This window comes from Garra rufa, chromosome 17 (genome assembly GCF_049309525.1).
Source record: "Garra rufa chromosome 17, GarRuf1.0, whole genome shotgun sequence".
NCBI classification, from domain to species: domain Eukaryota; kingdom Metazoa; phylum Chordata; class Actinopteri; order Cypriniformes; family Cyprinidae; genus Garra; species Garra rufa.
In genome coordinates, this window is record NC_133377.1 from 2,996,793 (window position 1) to 3,022,469 (window position 25,677).

Here is a 25,677-nt window from a genome sequence, read left to right on the forward strand (position 1 = left end):
AAACAGCCATCCAAACCTGCGGCCTTCTCACAAATACAGTCTGAAGAGGTGATGTAACACACTATGGGGGGTAAGCCTCTGTGCTGAAGCAGATAAGACTGAAGAGGGTGGGGAACGCTGGCCTGCGACCGCCGTGGGGTGCGAGGGGGGAATCCCTGCTCCGAGATTAAATCCCACAAACCAGAGTTAATCTCCCCTGCCCTCAGGAAACACACACACACACACACACTGGATTAATCACATCAGAGGGCCGAGCAGGGGAATTCTCTGACCCCATTAAGCTACAGGACGGCGCCGACACTGCCGCTGAGCGTGCCGATCGTCTATGTGATGTATGGCACAACCGCCATGTTGAGATATTTGTCGCACTTGTTCTCGGAAATGACACTATCATGAAGTAAGATGTTCATTGAAGACGGAGGATGATCAACATTGGCTGAAAGACCTGAATTTGATCTAGCGTTTCCTATAAAAAGGCTTGTTAGTCATGAAAAATGACCATCTAATGGACTTACCTTGAAACTGGGTGAATTTTATTGTTCCCATGCGTTCCCCATTCCTGAACATCACTTGACCCTGCAGAAACACACAACGAAGAACGTTCACAAGAGCTGCTTAGCATGTGTTTGCAGAGTTGAGATGATTAATATCATGGCATAATCTGAGTTGGACTGATATATTTTACAAGGATCGATTTTCCATCTTGTTGCCATATCCTTCAGTCTTGGCACAGCAACAAATTGGGAGTGTATAGTTTGATGTCTGGCACAGCGCTTGTTTTTTAACCCATTTATTAGATTAAAGATCTGTGAATTGATCGCGTTCTCGAGGCAAACATAATTAATTGCAGCAAAATTGATTTGTTAAATTAATGGAGCACACAGAGGTCTGAGAGGTTGCCAGGTTGTGACAGCTGAGGAGACCTGGATGCTTTACTGGGAAATATAAGATAAAATAATTGTTGCAATTCTGCAAAGTATTTATCAGATATTTCAAAATAGAACATCCTGTATCAGTATCATAAATTTGAAAATGTATGTAAATAGGTAAATTCTGCATATTATTCATCATATATTTCAAAAATAAAACATCCTGTATCGGTTTCATAAAACTGAAAAATTATGTAAATAAAATAAAATAATGATTAATTTGTATTTTTTTATTCTTGCCATTCTGCATATTATTTATCAGATATTTCAAAAGAAAACACTCTGTATCAGTATCATAGAATTAAACATGTATGTAAATAAAATAATAAAATAATTGTTGCAATTCTGCATATTATTTATCTGATATTTCAAAATAAAACATCCTGTATCAGTATCATAAAGTTGAAAATTTATGTAAATAAAATAAATAAATAAATAAAAAATAAATACTGATTCATTTTTATTTTTCAGTATTCTTATTCTTTATTCTTTAATATGTCAGATATTAATAATAAAGAGGTCTGAGAGGTTGCCAGGTTGTGACAGCTGAGAAAGATGCAGAAGGATGCTTTACTAGGAAATAATAAAATTAAATATAAAACAAAATAAAAAATTAAATATAATAAATAATTATTTGGTAACACTTTACAATAAGGTTCATTAGTTAACCACATTAGTTAACATGAACTAATAATGAACTGCACTTATTCAGCATTTATTAATCTTTGTTAATGTTAATTTCAACATTTACTAATACATTATTAAAATCTTGTTAACATTAGTTAATGCAGTGTGAACTAACATGAACAAACAATGAACAACTGTATTTCCGTTAACTAATGTTAATAAAGATTAGTAAATACAGTAACAAATGTATTGCTCATGGTTAGTTCATGTTAGTTAATACATTAACTAATGTTTAATTAATGAACCTTATTGTAAAGTGTTACCAATTATTTATCAGATATTTAAAAAACAATCTGTATCAGTATCATAAAATTGAACATGTATGTAAATAGAATAATAAAATAAAGGTTAAATAGTTGCAATTCTGCATATTATTTATCAGATATTTTAAAATAAAACATCCTGTATCAGTATCATAAAATTTAAGATTTATGTAAATAAAATAAATAAAATGTCTTTGTTATTTTTTATTCTTCCAATTCTGCATATTATGTATCAGATATTTCAAAATAAAACAGTATCATAAACAAGAATTTATGTAAATAAAATAAAATAATGATTAATTTTTATTTTTTGTTGCAATTCTACATTTTATCAGATATTTCAAAATAAAACAGCATGTATCAGTATCATAAAATTGAAGATATATGTAAATAAAATAAAATAATAATTTATTTGTATTTTTTATTGTTGCAATTTTGCATGTTATTTATCAGTCATTTCAAAATAAATAACATTCTGTATCAGTATCATAACATTAAAAATGTATGTAAATATAATAAAACAAAACATAAAATATAAAATAAAACAAAATACATAATAAATTAAAATAATAAAATAAAATGATTCTGCATATTATTTATCAACATAAAACATCTTATACCAGCATCATAAAATTGAGAATTTAGATATATTTCTTCTTACTTTAGCAAACACTACTAATAAAAGCCTTTAAAAATACTAACACAATGATGAAAGAAAGTTATAGGTTCATTTAAAAATAACAGCAGGGTTACTGAGAACTTGCAAGATCTTTCTTGTGCCCTTGAGAGATCCTCACAACAATAACAAAGAAACTTTGGATTAAATGCATCTTTGAAAGAGGATTAAAAACAATTAATATTAAGTACATATAAATAATAAATCACTTCACCCAGTTACAAAACACAATCATTAACAGAAGAATTTCCCGCTAAATCATGACTTCAAATTTGACGTGAGGCCTGATCAGATGTTGCAGGTTAATCAGGGATATCTGATCAAAGCACAGACAGCTATATAGCATTTTTTCAAATAGTTTTTAAAAGCTTCATCACTGGATCAAAATATTATCTACTTTGCTCATTATGTCTTGAAAAAAAGAAAAAGTGTAAATGTGGTTTGCTGTCTGTCTGCCCCTGAAGCTGCCTAATGAGCCATTTAAAAGGATTTGGGATCACTCGGCCCAATAAAATAACAGGTGAGATTCACTGCATTACCATACAATAATTAGAAGCCCATTAAAACCATGGGAGGCAACTCAGAAGCGATCGTATCTCTAAAAATGGCTGTCTTTGAAGTGTAGAGCAGACTCCGGTCCCACTGCAATACAATTCTTTGTTTAGCAGCTCTGACGTGGGCGCGCTGGATAAATGCTCGCCCTCACAAAACACATTAAAGCTGCGACTCAGAATTATGCGTGTAAACAATATATAATGTGAGCAGCAGTACTCTTTGTCAAACGAAATTTACTGACTCTAAAGCCCTACCTGTGGAAATTTACATATCCTTCATAGTTTCCGAGATTTATATGCTGAGCAGGATGTCATTCTTATAACATCGTGGAGACAGCAAGGAGAAAAGCAGGTTGTATGTTGTTGTTTCATTATTCATTTTGCAAAACATCTCCTTTTGTGTTTGACGGAAGACAGAAAGCTGAATTGTTCCTTTAAGACTCAAGCTGTAACAGCAGTTGGAGAGTTTTTTTCTAAATCAATGAAGACTTTCTCAGTTTCTTTTTTAGACTGGTTTCATAACATTAGAACAGCTGAAAATAGACCACGTTGTGCTGCAGGTGTGGGCTGATGGGTCAAACATGTTGATGGCACCTTTTATCAGCGTGTGTGAGTGTGAGTCTGTGCAGAGGTGTGGACAGGCTGGGCAGGAGGCCTTTTGGAGGTCACACAGGTGTTCAAGGCACCCTCAGGCCTGTAAAAGGGGTTGTGGGTGGAGGTGATGAAGGTGATGGAAGCAAATGATGATGTAGCTATCGAATCAACCAAACAGCCGCTTAAAATAGCAGACAGCAGCTACTTTGGCCCTGAAATTTCTAACACATATACAAAATGATATCAATGGTTTACTGAAGATGCAATGACTTCATGCTTTGAGGTTTTGTAAACTAGGGCTGTGCTGACACGATCATATATATAAATGTTGACTACTAGTCCCAACAGCCCACATCTGCAGTGCAATAGTCTATTTTCAACTTTTCTAATATTATAAAATTTGGGTAAATCCGGTTTTTATTGAAATTTAAAGGGGTCCTATTATGCTTTTTCACTTTTTGAATTTTAGCCAGTGTGTGGTGTGTATGCATAAAAAACATCTACAAAGTTACAAATCTCAAAGTTCACTCCAAAAGGAGATATTTCGTTTTAAAAAAAAAAAAATCAAGAATTTGTTTTCCGGATGCTATGACGTAAATCCCGCCTACGGAAATTCGAATCATGGACAAGCTGTGGGATTCGTCAAACTTCAGCGATGTAGCATGGACAACCGCTTCTGGGATGCTTCAGCGAGCCGCATGGTGGCTCGTATAAATGCAAGCATTGACTAAAGCGTCCACAAACTGCTCCAGTATCTTTGCTGGAGCCACGCTGTTGACGTGTGCGGTATAGAGGGTCAAAACAGAGCCGCGGCTGATGTAAACACAAGCACTGACTAGAGTGACAATCATCGGTTTCCGTGTCGGAGCCGCGCCGTAGACATGTAAAGTGTGTGGTAAGAGATTTATCCATCATACAGTGTAGATAGCTTCACTAGCCTCATTCTGGAGCTGGTTTCAGGCATGTAAATAATTAAACATATATGCGCAATAATGATAATATCCTGTATCAGCGATCGCGCAGGCTGATGATAGGATCAACACTACTGTAACGTATTATTTACTCACCCTCCATGCATCCTAGATGTATATAACTTCCTTCTTTTAGACGAATGCAATCAGAGTTATATTAAAAATAATCCTGGCACTCCCAAGCTTTAGAACAGCATAGACTGAATGGCATAGACAAGTGTTTCTCTCCATCAGTCCAAAACAAGTCGATCCATAATAGCCTCACATGGCTCTGGGGGGGGTCAGTAAAAGCCTCTTTTAGCGTTCCGATGTGTTTTTGTAAGAAAAATATCCATATTTAAAACGTAAGAATCACTTTAATCTAGCTTGCGCAGTTGTACTCAGGACTTACTGCTTTGGAAAGGGGCGTGGCAGTATTAAAAGGCTGTCTAAGATGTTCGCCAATTGCAACGCAGTGGTGTAACAGGGTTAACTGTTACTCGTTCCTACTCCCCACTAGGGGGCGCTGAAGGTTAATAACCTCAAGTATTTAACCAGGTAGCAGAGTAGAGGTAGTTAGATTTGTTTGGAAGAGGGAAGCATGGTAGTGCCCTATTTCCTCTGCAAATTTCATGTGGAGTCCTGATTGAGAAACTTTGTTTCCATTTCAATCATGTAAGTTTTGTTCTTCCTTTTTGTTCTTGGGTGTATTTAAAGTATTTGATCTCAATGTTTTCTTTATTTGTTGATTTGTATAATTTGAAGTGTAGGCTTTTCAGTTAATGTTAAGTTTTGTTCTTTTGTAGATGGACTTTTTAAATGATACTTTGTATCTGGGTTTAAAACCGCATGAAAGGCAAAGGCTTTACTGTCATGGATGTCAAGAAAACCTTTCCCAATGGATTATTTGTGCTGCAGTTGCTTTGTGGATTATCTTGAGTCCTGAATATAAGTATTGACTAAGTGGACCATTGTTTGGGACTGTCTGAAAAACCTTTTTTTTGTTTTCTTTGTCGTCTCATTTGAAGATACAGGATTTTGGATAGGGAATACCATCTGGGACAATTTTTATTGTTCATTTTCTGTATGTGTGTTTTCACAGTAATTGATGTGTATCTCTGAAACTCTGATAATTTATAATTATTCTACTGATTTTGTTTCTTTTGTTGGTGATTAATTTACGTTCTTCAATTCATGGGTTGTATATGTAGATGTGTGAGATTGTATTGTTGGTTTTTGATCAATGATTGACGTTTGAAACTTATAGCATTATAAAAAGGTCTGAGAAAACCTGATCTAAGCTTTTGTATTTGTGATTATATGCTGGGAAGCCTAAACTAAGAAGTATTTTAGTTGGTGGGGCCCTCCTCATTTCTTTTTATATATAGTTACGAGCCTCTATTGTGGCCAGTGGTTATAGTGGGACTGCTAACCAATCACAACACATTTTGTTTTTCAGGAAGGCGAACCCTTCATCAAACCCCGAACTAATCAAGCTATTTGCGCCAGCCTGGGGAGAAAGCTATTGTAAATTATGTGAATAATAATGCAATTTTCTAACCACCAAGCATGAGAGCATGTTCTAGTGCACCCCAAAACAAAATAAAGAGCATAATAGGACCCCTTTAAAGGATTAGTTCACTTCCAGAATAAAAATTTCCTGATAATTTTAAAATACTCACCCCAATGTCATCCAAGACATTCTTGTCTTTCTTTAATTCTTTCTTCAGTCGAAAAAAGGTTTTTGAGGAAAACATTCTAAGATTTTTCTCCATATAGTGGACTTCAATGGGAGCCAACGGGTTGAAGGTCCAAATTGCAATTTCAATGCAGCTTCAACAAGCTCTACACGATCCCAGCCGAGGAATCTAGCGTTTTATCTAGCAAAACGAGTGGTTATTTAAAAAAAATACAAATGTATTTACTTTTTGACCACAAATGCTCATCTTGCACTAGGTTGACTTTACGTATTACACTGGATATAAGTCACGTGTGACGTAGGTGGAAGTACTGAATGTGCAAAGAAAGTCAAATGCCCTTTACAAAAAAAAGGTAAAACCAAGATTTTGGATGATTTTGAAGTTGGAGGAAATAACGAAACAGACTTTTTCGCCCTACTCTACCTTTTTGAATTAAAGTACACAGACGAAGAACTATGACCTTTCCAACATAACAACGTAATGCATGAAGTTCACGCAGAGCTAGTGCAAGGCCAGCGTTAATTCCATTGACAAATCATTTTCGTCAACAACATTTTTTCACTGACGAAAAGGAGAAGATAACAAAATAAAATAAAAATGTTAGAATGACAAAAACTATGACGAAAATCTATTGACATTTTCGTTGATAAATAAAAACGAGACAGAAATGTTAGGACAATTTGGGAAGAGATTCATTCAAAACAAATCTGCTGCGTGGTTAGGAGGTTAGATGCATTAGATTAGATTTGAACTGTAACACTGTAAGCCTATTGATCTCTCCGGGGGGACATAAGCTGGCATACATTTGCTGCACGTCTCATAAAACATTAAAAAATGTCAGTATCTGGAAGTAAGAGAAGAGCAGACATATGAATAAATATGACAATGAAAAAGAGAATTCAATTGGACCTTCAACTTGTTAATCCCCACTGAAGTCCACTATATGGAGACAAATTCTGGAATGTTTTCCTCAAAAACCTTAATTTCTTTTTGACTAAACAAGAAACACATGAACATCATGGATGATATAGGGGTGAGTAAATTTCAGGAAAGTTTAGTTCTGAAAGTGAACTAATCCTTTAAGCATTTCAAGTCTAGCGAATAACTTGAAAAGTTACAAAAGTAAGTGGTGGCAAGAAACGTTTAAGTTACAAAAACTGAAATGTAATAAAAATTGTATATGGAATCGAGTAGGTGAAAGAATGGTTTCTCTTAGTGTGACACCAACTGTCAAATGCGGAGGAGGAAGCGTGATGGTCTCTGACTTTTTTGCTGCATCCAGAGTTGGTGACTTTCACAGTAAGTGTCACCCTGAACCAAAAAGACTACCACAGCATTTTAAACTGGACACAAGCGTGAAAGCAATGCTACACCTACAATACAAGTACAACACATTTTCGGAAACTTTGCAAACAATATTTGATTTTCAATAAAACTAAACAAATTAGGCTTTCAACATGTTTGAACAGCAGTGTTTCTTGATTTTTCTCAGTGTTCTTATACTCAGGAACCTTATACAAGAAAACTAAAATCTGTTGTTTATTACTTACTCTCATGTCGTTCCAAACCCGTAAGACCTCTGTTCATCTTTGGAGCACAAATTATGATATTTTTGTCCGAGAGCTTTCTGACCCTGCATAGACAGCAACACAACTACCACGTTCAAGGCCCAGAAAGGTAGTAAAGACATTGTTAATATGTGACATCAATGGTTCAACCTTAATTTTATGAATTTACAAGACGTTTTGTGTGCAAAAAAAGCAAAAATAATGACTTTATTCAACAATTTGCCTTGAACGTGTCAGTTACCTTGCTGTCAATAAAGGGTCAAAAAGCTCTTGTTCTTCAAAAAAATCCTTCAGGTCCCACAAATTCTTCGGTTTTCCAGCATTTTTGTGTGTTTAAACCCTTTCCAACAATGACTGTATGCTTTTGAGCGCCATCTTTTCACACTGAGGACAACTGAGGGACTCATATGCAACTATTACAGAAGGTTCAAACACTCACTAATGCTTCAGAAGGAAAAAACTATTATGAAGGGGGTGAAAACTTTTTAAATTTGAAGATCAGGGTAAATTTTACTTATTTTGTCTTCTGGGAAACACATAATTATTTTCTGTAGCCTCTGAAGGCAGTACTAAATGAAAAAAAAAATGATATTTAGGCAAAATAGGAAAAATGTACACATCTCCATTCTGTTCAAAAGGTTTCACCCCCTTGCTCTTTATGCGTGGTTTTTCCTTCTGGAGCATTAGTGAGCGTTTGGACCTTCTGTAATAATTGCATATGAGTCCCTCAGTTGTCCTCAGTGTGAAAAGATGGATGTCACACACTCATTGTTGGAAAGGATTTAAAACATAATTTATTTATGTGATGGCTGTTGCTAAATTTTCAGCGGCTATTACTTCCGTCTTCAGTATTAATTTTTACTCCTGACCCCAAACTTGTGAATTGAAAAGTACGTCTGCTTCTAGAACGTACTATCAGAAAGTTGTCCTAACCCTCTCTTAACCAAATGAAAGCAGCACAGCACCGCTCTTCACTCAAAATGATCCACAGAGACTTCTCTAAGATAATGTTTTACTTCCTGAGGCATGCTGGCACTCGATCGATAGCTCTTCTCAGAGGACTCGAAGTCTGATGGAGAAGTTAGAACAGCCCGTTCTGTTGGACAAAGACCCAGCCATCGGTACGAGACAAACCTGATCCTTGTGGGACCACTAAATCTGTTGTAGTCAGATTGCAATCTAGCTTTATGGGACTATGTTCCAGAAGATTCTCTGAAATCATTCAGCTTTGATGAGGAAAAGTAATATATCTAAATCAGAATATGAGATCATGAATATTGGGAATCTGATTAAAACATAATTTATACTGTAGGCCAGGGGTGCCCAATACGTCGATCGCGATCTACCGGTCGATCGCAAAGGTGGTGTTGGTAGATCGCACGGCATTAACAATTAGACGTCAAATTGAGTAGACGATCAGCCAATGTATTCTTCATGGCCGATTCTGAATTTTTCAAGCATGATACAGAGCTATAGACAGCTATACAACGTACTATAGCCCACATACTAATAACAGCTTAGATATGTTATGTAGCCTAATTTGCGCGCATTGGGTAGTCGCTCTCTTAACGCGGGGTATTAAAATTTATTTTGAATGCACGTGCGCGTATTACTTTTGGTTTCGTTTTAACGGTCGCGCGAAACTCTCGGCGCGCTGAGCGTGCATTCTACAATACAAGAGATAACTTTAACAAAACCATTCGAAAGTGGGAGGACACCAACGGGATTTTGAAAAGCGTGTCCCCAGTGGAAATTACACCCCTGCGTGAGTGGAACTCGGCAGCTGAGTTATCATCTGATGTGTGTATGCCGCGTTGGACAGTATATGAGACGGAGGCGCCAGAATCGTATCTGACAAATTGTGCGCTGTATGAAGAAATATAGTTTATTTCTTCAAAAGCAGATTGTGGAGACCTTTTATTGTCCACAATCAAAAACCGTCATATTACACACCCCTAATTGCAAAGCAGTTTGTACAAATCTGGAACAGAGGTTGGGTGAGAGGAAAGAAAAACGTCCGGTTCCTAATTCAGCGCAGCGCAGTGTTTGTGCCAGGAGTGATTGACGGCTAAAATCTTAAATATGCATTAAAGGAAATAATGTAAAGCTGAAGTTTAAATGTTATGTAATGTTGGAGAGAACGGCGAACCTGTCGCTGTATCAGCTTACAGCAGTCTGTGCAGTAGTTAGACTAACGAACGTTTTGTAAAGAAATGAAACCAAGTCGCACCACAACAATTTCTCGCACTCGCACAAATGCTCCCAAATATAATTTGAGGTCGCGCAGATTAAATTTTGGGAGCATATGCGACCAAAACGGTCGCAATTTCGAGCCCTGAATATGGGTTCATGTAGTTATGCAAGCTACACCATCATATAAAGAATTCTCAATATATTCATAAATGAATATATGTTTTGCATTTTTATAGTAGGTAGACCATTTTGACTTCGTCATTTTATAAGTAGCTCACAAGCCAAAAAAGTGTGGGCACCCCTGCTGTAGGCAGTGATGCATGATATTAAAATGCTGATAATTATTGTTTTGTCATTGTGGATAACAGATAAATGGCCAATATAAAAATTTTGTTTAAATAAATTAAAAGATAACATTATGGTTGAACCACTGATGTCACATGGACTATTTTAATAATGTCCTTATTACCTTTCTGGGCCTTGAACGTGATAGTTGCGTTGCTGCCTATGAAGGGTCAGAAAGCTCTCGGATTTCATCAAAAATATCTTAATTTGTGTTCTGAAGATGAACAAAGGTCTTACAGTTTTGAAATTTTCCATTTTGGGGTGAAATGACCTTTTATTTTATTTTGAACATGTTAAACAGCTAAATATTTGCTAAAGATTGCATTTAACAGTGTTATGAAATTATTTGTGTTTTTAAGGATTCACTTTAAGTGAACATTAGATAGCAGCAGATGTTATTTAAATGTAAAAATAGAGGAAAGTATCAATTAAATATACAATACCGACTGAGACCATTAAATTAATTCTCTAATGTTGGCCAGTAACCATTAAATCTTTCCATAGAGAGGGGAAAGAATAGCTGAATGCTCTTGTTTGCCTTTCTGCTCATATTTCCACTGGTCTTCCAGCAGTATTTTCCTTTTTTTATATGTGTTTGTTTTTCCTTCCTCTCCATTACGCTTCTACGCTGAGGTCTCGCGGCACACGCATTGTTTGTTAGCAGCCTGGGCAAATATAAAACATACTCTGCTACACATGAGAGATAACTGCTGGATAAAAGCTGAGGATGGAGGGCTGGAGGACATACTGTACTAAAACCCAAAATGCCCATTAACCCCCATTCATTTCCCAAACCAACAGCATTTACTGCAATATCGAAACTCCTTCCGTTTTTGTTGGAGAGATAGTTCGGTTCAGCTTCAGCGCGTTCCTTTAGATTTGCTGACTTGCCTTCTTTTTGCACTCTGTGATTCTCTCTTTTGGCAGCCTGCAGCAGTGCGTTCTCATAAACAAACACACATTCAGTGATGTCTGCAGACGGGACACTCCCTGCATACCAACTATCTCCCTACCTCTTATCTGGCTCTCATTCTGTCAGCTATATCGCGTGTTTAGCATTACTAGCCTCCAATCCCAAGTCGCATTCTGAAATGTTTGCCCTCCCTCAGTCTCTCACAAACAGTTCGCAGCAATAAAAGTAGCCCTCTTTTGACTTTTCAGCTTTAGGAAACGGCTTGACAGCTCAATCTAAAATAAAATCGTGATAGCCACAGTGGCTTTTTCAGTGAGACATGTTAGAGAATTGTAAACAGGTTCCAAGAAAAGCTGTAGATCATCTATCCACACAAACTTACCGTCACTCCAAAGAAGTTGGTTTCGTTCATCACGTCCAGGACCATTTTGCCCACCTCGCGGTCATCCACTGTAAAGTTGTGGTACATGTCGTGCCTCTCCTTGTGTCTGAGAAGTTCCATGACGCGTGTGAGGGTCTTCGCAATCACCCAGATGCCATCGTAGGCAAAGCCATGGAACTTGCTGGCTTCCACTCCTTTCTGCTCTCGCTCGCGGTTGTACTCCCTCTCGTACTCCTGCGGCGTCTGAGAACAGATAGATAAAGCAGTACTATTTTATAACCTGTGTGATTTACAAAAAAGAATGCCTGACATGGTAAAAAAGAGAAATCTTAAAAATCCAGCTTGAACACGTTATTAAACATCCAATATTTGTGTCCATTTTGGTTTAATATATGTGACCCTGGACCATATGGGTCATATGGGTCCATTTTTTTTTAAATTGAGATTTATACATCATCTGAAAGCTGAATAAATAAACTTTTCATTGATGTATGGTTTGTTAGGACAATATTTGGCTGAGGAAAAAATCTAAATATTAAGTATTTATTTCATATTACTAATCAAAAATTATGTTTTGATATATTTACAGTAGGAACTTTATAAAATATCTTACTTAATATCCTACTATCCTATCCGATTTTTGGCATAAAAGAAAAAAAAATAGATAATTTTGACCCATACAATGTATTTTTGGCTATTGCTACAAATGTATCTGTGCTACTGGTTTTGTGGTCCAGGATCACATATTTTTAAAACCATTCTATTTAACATTGATTTTTTTTTAATTATTATTATTCCAAAAATGAAATAGGTTGGTATAACTTGAATAACTCAATATGAATAACTCAAATGAAAGTCTCTTATGCTTACAAGGCTGCATTTAAGTAAAAACAGTAATTTTGTGAAATATTATTACAATTTAAAATAACAATTGTCTATTTATATATATTTTAAAGTGTAATTTATTCCTGCGATGCAAAGCTGAATTTTCAGCATCATTACTCCAGGCATGATCCTTCAGAAATCATTCTAATATGCTGATTTGCTGCTCAAGAAATATTTCTTTTTATTATCAATCATTAAAATGATTTAAAATGGCACTTATTATGTTATATAAAAAATGTATACTATATAATGTTAACATTTAATTTTAATCTTAATAAAGAAGCAGTGTAATTACAATGTAATTATAGTGTAATTTTTCTTGCATCTTGAATTATCAAAAATATTAGGCCTAATCAAGGTTAGGAAACCTCTTTTTTCTAAAAATGATCAAGATTATGGACATGGATATCAGATATGCCTAGATATGCTGGCCCAAGCTGCTCATTTCAACAGGTAAAATGTGAAAAGCTCAGCGTATCTATTGAAACTGAAATTCAGCAGATGAAACTGCAATGCATAATTTTTTCCTTTCCACATGGTTTCTGTCAGAAATCAGAAATGTCATTCATAACCCCTGAGATCCCACTGCATTTCAGACACTCACTCTTCCTGATATTCCTTTAATCTGTTTGGCACTGAGAGGCTCAAAATCCACGCTGATGTAGCCCTCCATGGCTGTCAGCAGCTTCTTCGTAGTGCAGTTTGTGGAGTTCGCCTGCTCCCACCAGTTCCCCTGATACCATCCTGGGATGATCCATTGGTACTTACTGCCATACATGTTCAGGTTGTAGGCCTGGAGCACACACACATGATCAGAGACTCAACACATATCTCATTTCAGCCAAATGAAAAAAATACACTGACTGCAGTCTTTTCAATGCTGACACAGCTAAATGTTTCTGAGGCACATGTACTGTATGTTAAAGAAATTTACAGACGTTTGCAGTCTGAAGCATGATCTGAGACAAGATTTGAGTATGAAGCTGGTTAACTTACACAGCAGAAGACTTTAGCAGCCAGATTCTCATCAAACTGACCGATGATGATCCGAACATCATTATCCTATAGAGAGGGGCAGAAAACAAAATGAAACAGGTAGTTAATGGGTAAAGAGATTTAAATAAAGCAACCTGACCTCATGATGAAAACATAACTGTGGGAAATTTTTTACAAGACACGAAATACATACCACCACAAGAGAAAATAATAATAATTTATCATTGATAAAAATGACCCGGTTCAAAAGTTTACATCCCCTTAACCTCTGAAGGGCAGTACTAAATTAAAAAATATGATATTTAGGAAAAATAAGAAAAATGTACAAATATCCATTCTGTCCAAAAGTTTTCACCCCCAGCTCTTAATGCATCGTTTTTCCTTCTGGAGCATCAGTGAGATTTTGAACCTTCTGTAATAGTTGCATATGAGTCCCTCAGTTGTCCTCAGTGTGAAAAGATGGATCTCAAAATCATACAGTCATTGTTGGAAAGGGTTCAAATACACAAAAATGCTGGAAAACCAAAGAAATGTGGGACCTAAAGGATTTTTCTGAAGAACAGCAGGCAGTTTAACTGTTCAGGACAAACATGGGACTCATGAACAACAAAAAAACACAGCTGTGGATCATTCACGTAACAGCACAGTATTAAGAATAAAGGGGATGTAAACTTGAACTGGGTCATTTATATAAATATAAATTTAACTATTATTTTCTCTTGTGGACTATATGTAAACATCTTTTATATGAAGTATCTTATTCAGGTCAGTACTAAATAAACAATAACATGCATTTTGTGTGATCCCTCTTATTTTAGTGAAAATAATTGACATTTTGCAGATTCTGAAAGGGGGATGTAAAGTTTTGGCCTCAACTGTACATATGGTACGTTTTAATTTAAAAATGTCCCAAAATGTTTGCAAATTTCTGAATTACAGGTAAAATGTTTAATTTCTAATTAGAGGCACTGAATAATACAGCATAAAATGACTTATTTCACACACTCCACTCGCTTGTAAGAAGTCATTTGAGCTCAAATCCAGTTGGGCCCATTCCCAGTCTTGTTATCCATCTCTTCCGTATCATTTTTTGTCTGTTCTTTCACCGTCTCTATTAATAAAATGCTCAAAAATATAAGCAAGCAAGCTTTTCATGAGAAAAACTATGTAAGCGTCTCGCAGCTAGGTTGTGTTGCTTTCCTGGGTGAGACATATTAACACCAAGTACATTACAGAGAAACAGAATCAGCAGTGTGAATTGCTTCATATCCAAAGAAAAACGCTGCATGATTGAGTCTGTAAATAATTCATCCCACTTCAGCTTTGTGTTTCCACCTCGTCCAGTTCTGCATCACTGAGAATCAATCCATCACTGGAGCAGGATTTCTATACACAGGGCCTTCGAGACAATGAAGCCAAGACTAAACCCACGAAAACGAATAAACGCATCTGTCATGTGCTAAAGGCCATGCTAACACAATGAGACCTACGTATTCTTCTGAGCTTATTAAGTATCCTTTCTCATTTTGCGTATCAGGATGTAATAATATCCCTCTCCACCCTCTTAACGATATTGCTCTTGATTCCAGCAAATGCCAATGAAAATTTCACGCCAAAGTCAGACAGTCTTGTTTGAGGGGCGCCCAATCCATCAAAAGATGTGTCACAGCTGCTGGGATATTGAAATGCCCACCAGCGACTTTAAGAAATCATCTTAGAATCTATTTTTTGCTTTTTCCTTTTGGGATGTCATCTTCAAGCACGAGGCTACAGGAAGAGCATTTAACATGCACAGCTAATGAGCTGCTCAAGATGAAAACTACTATGTTCAAGCAAGAGTGAAAATAATGACTCCAGTGGGTGGGATAGCATTTTGTCGACAGCTCTGAAAACAGTAGTGTTTACAGGTAAGATCACAGCGGATGCATTAAATCTGATCCCAGACCTGCTCTAAACTCAAGAACAATGACATAAATGCTGATCGTGAAGGGGTCGCATTCGAACGCCGTTTGAAAATGTATGTGTGGCCTGTGGTAAACGGTTTCCTTGAGACGTTTCTCAGAAACTGTCTCATTTGCCACAATACCACCCTCTGCTCTTCAGCGTTGCCAAAGAACATGCTGAGATATTGGAGCTATTGTGTGAAATACTCCCGCTTCCCTTTTCAGGAGCAACCGTTTGGGTCAGGCGCTTCTTGCTTCACAATCAGCAGCCGTTACAAAGCCTGCTGCCGCTCCCGACGGCGTGGGCACTTAACCTGAATCCCTCCAGCTGTGTACGTGGCTCCAGCTATCCTGCAGTCCTGGCAGACACAAGCTTCTTCCAACCAGGCAAAATGGAGGCTGGATCCAGGCCAGGCTGCCCCAGGATCTCGGTCACCACTCCACGGTTGCAAGATTTTCCCAGATTTACCCTGTGAATAGTTACCCACCTACAGTGGATGTGAGTTTCAAAAATCTCAACGTTTTGTTTATATGGGTTTGTATAATGCAAACCGGCGACTGTCGCCCTGCACAGCCGTGTCAGTGTGAAATATAATGTTGAATTTACAGACTCTAGGAGTTGCTGTCAACTGGTGAAAAATCTGACCATGCAGAATTTGAAGAAACAGTTCTTCAGCAGTTCCTCGCCATTTGGGGAATTGCGATGACGGAGGTACTAAGTCAGGCAGGTAATAGAAGTCATAATAGTTTCACGGTGGGGGGAAAAAAATGACTCAGCAAAAAAAAAAAGGTGGAAATAAACCTTTAGGTGGAAATTGCAAAGTAAGAGAAGCAGAAGACAACAATGGAACAATGGCTATTCAGATCATAAACACACCCGAATAAATTGATCACTTTATGTGCTTACACACAGAAAAATAAGGGGTATCTTTTGGGGTACAACAGCTTGTCCCTGGAGCATCTTTGTACCTTTTTTACCCCTAATAGGTACACATTAGTAGGGTACGCATTACTACTCTAAGGTACAAATATGTACCTATTAGGATAAAAAGGGTACAAATATGTCCTTTTAAGGGTACTGCTCCAGGGCCGAGCTGTTGTACCCCAAAAGGTACAATTTTCACACATTTTTTTCTGTGTATGATGATGACTAAGAAAACTTTTTTATGATTCTCTTCAAGAGTCATTCAAAGATAAAGCTGCAATGGTTAAACAATGACATCACAGCTCATTAGCATGTCATTAGCATATCACATGATTACAGAGTCAGCTTCTTACTGTTCACACAAATGTATGAATGCAGTAAAATTGTTACTTCTTTAACTATGACATTTTGTACATTTGTATTTGCATATTTGCACATTATTTGCATAATGTGACAGAACAGAAATCAAGGAAAATAAATGAAACATACATTTTAAACTAAATTAATTTGTATTCGTATTGTAAACAATAATGCGATTTAGAATTTAGTTGTATATTTTGGTTCATTTTCAGCACAAATATCATTAAAATGAGACAATAAAATGCATTTCTATTGACTACATCTAGAATTTGACTTTATTTTTACCTCACTGGTGTTTTTTCTTTTATTTTAAGCACAAATGTAACAAAATTCAGTGGGATTTGTCCACAAAACTTTTTTTGTCCAGTTACAATTTAACTCACAAGGGTACATCTAAAAAAATCCTCAGAATATTGGACGAAAAAAAAAAGTGTCATAGTACAAAAATAAAACAATGCCGATATTACAAAATGTAAAATTAAAAAGTAAAAATCACTCGTTTTTGTAAAAAAACATTGTCTAAAGTGACACCAGCAGGTATAGTTACAGCAGAAGATATGCGATATATGGTTGGATATGACTGGTTATGTTGGCTGTGATTGGTTAATGTGATAAATCGTCGCTTGTGTTTGTGCTTGTTCTGCTTTTGCCAATCGGTCTGAATGAACAATATAATGGCGTTAATGGGAAGACTAATTTAAAAAAGTAAGTAAACAACTCACACACTTAGATATAACCACTTTATGTCAAATTAAGACTTAAAATGGCATGAAAACAATCTGTGGGAGTATTTAGTGAGTAATCAGCTTTTAAATTAAATTTAAATATTAAATTTAAGTAAATCTCTGTCTGTGACCAATATTTACTCAGCTTTGATGACTAATGATTCGAAAAAAGGAAAACATAGTTAAAAGTTAACCTGAAAAATACCTGAACATAAGTTCACAAATAAAATGTATATATTTATATTTAAGTGTGCACTGTAAGCTAGTTATATTTTGTTGGCGGGGCCTATAAGTTCTCTTACCTTCAGTTTCTTCACATTCACACAGGGATCATTAGAGAAACTCTCAGTATCTGCAATCTGGATGTCTGCCTTCTCCAGCTCACTGGTCAAATCATTCCGCACCTGTCAGAGAGAGAGAGAAAGAATGAGTGAGAGAGGGAACTAGAAATGAAAGAGAACTGAATGAAAGCAGGGTTTGTGGATGGCGAACCACCCAGAAAAGTACCCAATCAAAGGCAGCGCTCTCTTGCTCTGATACATGTCTCAATTCACTCTAATCTCCTGCCGATCTGACATTCCCCCTGCATCCCAATCAGCCCGGAGCATCCGTGGAACTCCTTCCTCCGGAGGTCCCACTGGGCTTTGGATAAAACATGACTCCAACCAGCATTGCTCCCCACAGACTTCATCCATCTTTGTCCATGGATGCTTTTGAAAAATGGACCAGTTTCTTGCAAATAAGATCTCAATACCTTCCTCACTCCACAAAGATTTATGGCGTGAGAATCAAAACATCCACTATGTTGAGCTTCTGTGTATTGTGTAACACAAAGGGTGTTCAGAAAGGGATTTTTTCATAAACTCAAATCTATCGCTCCAAAAATTCCAACCCATTGGCAAAGACATTTGGGTCACACATATCACCCAAAAATTCATTCGAATATGGGCCAAAATCAGAATACTACTGTGCTGTTGAAGATCAAAAGTACAGTACATGGTAAAAGAGTCTTTCAGAGAAGCTTCATCTGTAAACTCAAAGGATTAGTTCACTTCCAGAATAAAAATTTCCTGAAAGTTTACTCACCCTCATGTCATCCAAGATGTTCATGTCTTTCTTTCTTCAGTCGAAAAGAAATTAAGGTTTTTGAGGAAACATTCCAGGATGTATCTTCATAAAGTGGACTTCAATGGGGATCAATGGGTTGAAGGTCCAAATTAGTTTCAATGCAGCTTCACAGGACTAGACGAGGAATAAGGGTCTTGTATAGTGAAACGATTAAACATATACTTTTTAACCACACATGCTTGTCTTGCACTAGCTCATCCTCACGCATTATGTATGAATGTGCAAAGAAAGTCAAACGCCCTTTACAAAAAAAGGTAAAACAACAATGTTGTATGATTTTTAAATTGGAGGAGAAAATGAGATGGAGTTATTCGCTCTACCATAACTTTTTAAACCGAATACACAGATGAAGAATTAACCATGTGTGACTTTTCCAATGTGATTATGTATTTGCATGAATTAATGAGCTAGCTAGTGCAAGATGAGCATTTGTGGTTAAAAAGTATGTACATTTTATATTTTTTTTAGAAAATGGCTGATTGTTTTGCTAGATAAGAGTCTCATTCCTCAGCTGGGATCATGTAGAGCCCTTTAAAGCTGCTTTGAAACTGCAATTTGGACCTTCAGCCTGCTGATTCCCACTGAAGTCCACTATATGGAAAAAACCTTAATTTCTTTTCGACTGAAGAAAGAAAGACACATCTTGGATGACATGGGGGTGAGTACTAATCCTTTAAGATTTACATCTTTGCCTGATGTGTAATGACTTTTTTCAGCATATCACACTATAGCTATTGTGTTTTGAAGATATCTTCAAAGAAAAAAGTATCACATGAACGCTGTTTTCTGTACATTATAAACTGTACCTGAATTCACCTAAAAAGGGTGGTCTGGGGTATGCTTCATTCCAACTCTGGTACGATTTGTACTAAATTATGGAACTGAACTACTACTGATGATGTATGAATTGGTCAAACTGTGTTTTTATGTTTTCTCACTTATTTTCTTGACAAATGTGACTGACGCACTGCAAGCGGAGAGAATTTGTATCTCATTTCCACTTGCCTTCAGCAGAAATTGACATTCTTTTGAACCTTTGCTTTATATTTGTGACAAATAGATGCATGTGTTGTTTTGTACTGGTGCTTTGGAAACAAAACCAAATGTTCAAAACTAAAGTACAAAAGTTAGAAAAGCATCAATCAAATTTTATACTGTTTTTAATTCACAAATTTAATACTGTAAATTAATACTTTTACTCAACAATGATTCATTACATTTGGTCAAACGTGAAACTTTCACTTGAATCCTGAACAAATGTTATCACAGTTTCTAAAAAAATATTAAGCAGCAAAACTGCTTTTAACATGAATAATAAGAAGAGCTGTTTCTTGAGCACCAAATCAGCATATTATAATGATTTCTGATGGATTTTCTTCTAAAATGATCATTTTTATCAGGCTCATATGTGTAGGTTCAGTCATTTTTATGAATAGGTTATTTTCATTGCCATTAAAGTGAAAGGACTGAACATAAACATACAGTAGGAGCTTAAAAAAATTTCAGATGGCAACTCTTTATTTATTTATTACATTTAATTTGAAACTGAAAACAGTTATTTTAACCTGTAATAACATTTATTTGGTATAAATAAATGCATATTTAGATGTTTGAACATGCTTTGTAAGTCATCAATCTCTATCAGCTGACCTCTTACGATCACATCACCCGAGACGGATGTTAAAACCACGAGTAAACAGGGCAATGTCAGATTGTGACAGAAACCTGAACTCATTCTGCCAGACTTTACCTGAAAAGCCTGGCTGATCCACATTGTCTTGATTACTGATGCGGTGAGCATATTTGTAGCTTAATGCTGGCAGATCCTGGAAACCTTGTTCCACATGAGCAAGTGTGTGTGTGTGTGTGTGTGTGTGTGTGTGTGTGTGTGTGTGTGTGTGTGTGTGTGTGTGTGTGGCTGTGTGTGTGTGGCTGTACGTGTGGATCTCATGAGCATATATACACAATACACAAGTGTATGCTTGTGTGCGAGCACAAGAGACCACCTGATGGGAAGATTTAAGCAAGAGGAAAGAGAGACAGAAAGAGAAAGGGACACAGAGAAGGACGGGTGGGTGCTGTGCAGTAAAGGAGCTCCAAAGGATTATGGGATTTGAGAGCTGTCCTAAAGCTGAGGAGAAATGAGCATGATGTGATGTGAAATGCATAATGCATTTATGCACTGACCTGTCAAATGAACCCAGAGAAAAAGGGTAAACAGGAAGCCGCATGAATCAGGTAGAGTGACACAAGAGCACAATACTGGGTGTCAAGAAGCTCTGCGGGCTAATTTACCATAAACCCGACATTATTCTCCATCTCACCCGGATACGCAAAGCTGTCTAGGCAGACTGGCTAAATGCCCACAGTTTAATGTTTTAAAAGGAGACCACTGTCCAGTTTTCAACATAACCTATTTATATATGTATTTTTTTATTAATTGGAATAAGCCAAGAGGCTGTATGTACAGAGGTGACCCAAAATGTAAAATTTACTAGCAATTTCTAAGTAAAAATAGGTTTTTTTTCCCAGTGTGCTTTGACAATGTGTAATTAATATGGTGGGTATTTTTTTGCAGTGTTGTTATTGTTCTCTAAACGTAAAACTACTAAAAATTAGAGATGCACCAATACGAAATTTCACAGCCGATACCAATAGCCGATTATTCTGAATGATATCTGCCGATAGTTTAATTTTCATAAGGAAAAAATCTCTTCCAACTAATGCTGTAAACTATACAGGGAATTCTTTTAATGTTGTACATTAGAGGTTAAAATTAACAATAGCACTATTCAATTCAATGCTATTTGTTTTCAAATATAATAATCACAGTTAAATAAAATGTCTGTATACAACTCAATTGCACATAAGGTTTTCATGCCAGATTTATTCAAACATACATATATAATTAATAGTAAATAAGCTCACTCACTAACCAGCTGTGAACACTGGATAACTTTCCTGAGGTAAATGCAATGTTAAGTGACATATTGTTCACAAGCTGTTTTATTCAATGTCTTTGTTTCAGTTGAAACGCTGATTGAACAATTGTGAGACATGAGACATGAGACATGACACATTTCAGTAAGTTGTACTGTATCTTTCAACATACCTTCTGATGTTCACTCATGCTTATTTTGGGCTATAACTTGTATTAAAGTGGAAGAGACTCTTGCTCCGTGCTGGCTTTTAAACAGAAGCTGCTACAGCGATCTGACATACACTCTTTTATTCTATGTTATAGTGAAGGACCTTTATTTTTAAGAGTGTAACACATGTAAGAGAATCACAATGCCATTTATTGTTTGAGTTTTGTCATAAAATGTACAGGATTTGAACACTAAGGCTTTGTTTCTTATTAGAAGTAACAAAGCACACAGCTTTTTGTGATAATTGGAATGGAGGCGCATTACAAATAAATTGTGAAGGGAAAACTGTGAACCTGGCAACCCTGCCTTAATCTATGGGTGGTTCATAGGGTCAAATAAAACCTGTGTTAATGGTGCTAATGTTGATGCATTATTATTATCATGGACAGCCCTTAATTCTATATTAGAAACATTTTCTTCACTTTTCCACTGCCTTGTTTTTAAACAATCGGCCAATGGTAGAAAAGTGCAGAAAATTGCTTTTACTGGCAGATACCGATTATTGGCTGATACACTGGTGCATCTCTACTAACAACTGAAATAAAGCTGAAATAAAATAAAACTTTAATTATAAAAAATGAAATTTAAAAAGTGGAAAATTAGAAAATTAAATGAAAACAAAAATGAGAAATTATGACTTTTCTAAAAATAATAATAATAATAACAAAACTTAAACAAAAAAGAAAATTGAAAACCTACAAAATATATTTAATTCAAAATATTAACAAATACTATAATAGTATACAAACAATACTACATTTAACACTAATAATGGTTTTTTTTTTGAGTAAATTTAAAGAAGAATTTTACTTCCAGAATGAAAATTTCCTGATAATTTGCTCACTCCGATGTCATTCAAGATGTTCATGTCTTTCTTTTTTCAGTCAAAAAAGAAAATATTTCCTTTTTTAAGGAAAACATTCCAGGATTTTTAACCACATAGTGAATTCAATGGGAGCCACTGGGTTGAAAGTCCAAATTACAGTTTCAATTCAGCTTCAAAGGGCTCTACACGATCCCAGCCGAGGAATAAGGGTCTTATCAGAGGGAAACAATCAGCCATTTTCTTAAAAAAAAGACTATTTTTTTTACTAGATAAGACCTTTAGCATGTGGAGCCCTTTGAAGGTGCATTGAAACTGCAATTTGGACCTTCAACCCATTGGCTCCATTGATGTCCACTATATGGAGAAAAATCATGGAATGTTTTCCTCAAAAAACGTAAATTCTTTGCGACTGAGGAAAGGAGGACACAAACTTTTCCTTTAATTAACTTGCATTAGCTGTAGCCTAAGCATTAGCTGAACTCCCCTTCACTTTTTCAGAAGTGAACCTTTTGTTTGCACAATATCTAGCATATCCAACAGTCATCATGACACCCAGCAGTAATATGGTCTCTTAAGAGCTGCCAGGCCTGTAGATGATGAATTAACAGGAGTAGCATGGGTCACAGCTTGTTGTGTCACTGCCTTATTTTTCCCTCTTTTTCTAAACCCACAGCAGTCCATCATCAGCAACATTTCGGTGCTGCTCAGGTCCCCGTGCGGCTGAGCGCCGTGAGTCTGTGATTGGCTGCGTTTGGAGATATATAGGAAGGTGTGTGAATGTCAGCCGGGATCTTTCCTCTGATGCTGACGGCACAATGAGGTCTGACAGAGGACAGTGCCATCATAATGTGACCCGTCACTGACAAATTTCATCTGTATATGGGCACTGAGGACACTCACTAATATTATTTCAACTCAGATTAAAAGAGCTGTTCAGAGATTCATTTTTAATTAAGCTGTTTTACTTTTTATTAGGCATGTCTGATTTTATAACCTTTACTAACCCTACCCACCTCACTGTAATAAATATTTATGATATTACCTTTGAGGACATTCCCAAGAGGAGCTTCTGGCGACAGTTTTGTCCCCAAAGAATAGCTAAGCAAACATACATATGCATTTTCTCTGAAACCCTAGAAACAAGTAAAGACAAGAAAAGAGGCCTTTGATGCCTAAATACAGATGTCCTATGTGCACTAATCTTTGTCCATGTGTTATTTTTGTATTGAAATATTCCCAGCAGCCTCATGCACCTGTGTTCTGGGGGACAGATGTGAGAGAAAGACACATTCTGTGGACAAGTCTATACTGGATTGTGCAATAGCGTCGGGATTCCCACGTCCTCCAGGAGCAGCGAACGCATCGGGATAGGTCAGGCACGACGCAGCCGAAGAGCGAGAGAAAGCCGCCGCGTTTAATGCACCGCTGCAGCTGAGGGGACATATGCATCTATTTATAGCACAGGTTTTAATGAGCCTTTAAACTGAAACAGACGCGAACAGGCACAAAGAACAACACAATGGCGAACGAACGCACACACACGGCTGATGCTCACAGATAGGACTGCCCGTGAGGTCCGATCCGGGAGGATTGGATGACTTGTGCTTGGATCATCTCCTTAGGGAATGCAATTAGCTTGGCTGAGCCAGCCGATTGTGCTTGTGTTGCCTGAATGTTTAATCAGTGATCAAACAAGCAGAAACTTCATTATACACACACATACATACACACACACACACACACACACACACACACACACACACACACACACACACACACACACACACACACACACACACACACACACACACACACACACACACACACACACACACACACACACACACACACACACACACGTGTACACCTGAATAGAGCCCCATTACTGAAGCTGCTGGAGAGTGTCCAAAAGGTCACTAATGGAGCACCTTGGTGTAAAAGAGGACAGTGCATGTACAGTAGAGAAACCATATGGTGACCTGTTTTAAACACTCGCTTTCTCACTTCATTTTCACACATTTAGAAGGAAAGAGGAGGGTGAGAGAGATGAAGATCCTTGGCTCGGTGACGCAAGTGAGACAGACACACAAACCAAAATATCCATGTAAACACTTGCATTTAATTACTGCTCTACCCTGGATGGATGTGGGAAAAGGATTAGATGCTTTCAGAAATTCAGATAAAGGGATATGACCACATGTAACTTATATACATTAATAATCTTTTTTTTTAGTTTAAATGTGTAATAATGGTCAACCATATAATTAACACTATAGAAATGCTGAAAACAGATAGATGACAGAATGATACAATGATAGAACGATAGAATGATAGAACAATAGAACAGATAGATGACAGAACGATAGATAGATAGATAGATAGATAGAACGATAGATAGATAGATAGAACGATAGATAGATAGAACGATAGATAGATAGAACGATAGAATGATAGAACGATAGATTGATAGATAGATAGATAAAATGACAGACAGAACAATAGATAGAATGATTGAACAATAGAATAGATACAACAATCGAATGACAGAATGATAGATCGATAGTACAAAAGAACGATAGATAGAACAATAGATAGAACGATAGAACATCAGATCGATGACAGAACGATATAATGATAGAACAATAGAACAACTGAACAATAGATAGAACAATAGATAGAACGTTAGAACAACAGATAGATGACAGAACGATAGAACAATAGATAGAACGATAGAACAACAGATAGATGACAGAATGCTAGAACAACAGATAGATGACAGAACTACATAACGATAGACAGAACGATAGAATGATAGAACAATAGAAAAACAGATAGATGACAGAACGATAGAACAATAGATGACAGAACGATAGAACGATAGATAGAACAATAGATAGAACGATAGAACAATTGAACAATAGATAGAACAACAGAATATTAGAACAACAGATAGAACGATAGAATGTTAGAACAATTGAACAATAGA

General features: G+C 36.5%; 1 protein-coding gene across 1 annotated transcript in view; it reads right to left on the reverse strand.

Moving 5' to 3' along the window:
• The window catches only part of gabbr2 (gamma-aminobutyric acid (GABA) B receptor, 2), a 263,152-nt gene that overhangs the window by 68,611 nt on the left and 168,864 nt on the right, over positions 1-25,677 (reverse strand). The window contains exons 4-8 of the mRNA XM_073822118.1: positions 17,891-17,992; positions 13,636-13,701; positions 13,244-13,432; positions 11,755-11,997; positions 516-576 (exon numbers count right to left, since the gene is read on the reverse strand). Of these exons, the coding sequence (XP_073678219.1) occupies positions 516-576; positions 11,755-11,997; positions 13,244-13,432; positions 13,636-13,701; positions 17,891-17,992 (661 nt within the window). The remainder of the gene's footprint in view (positions 1-515; positions 577-11,754; positions 11,998-13,243; positions 13,433-13,635; positions 13,702-17,890; positions 17,993-25,677) is intronic.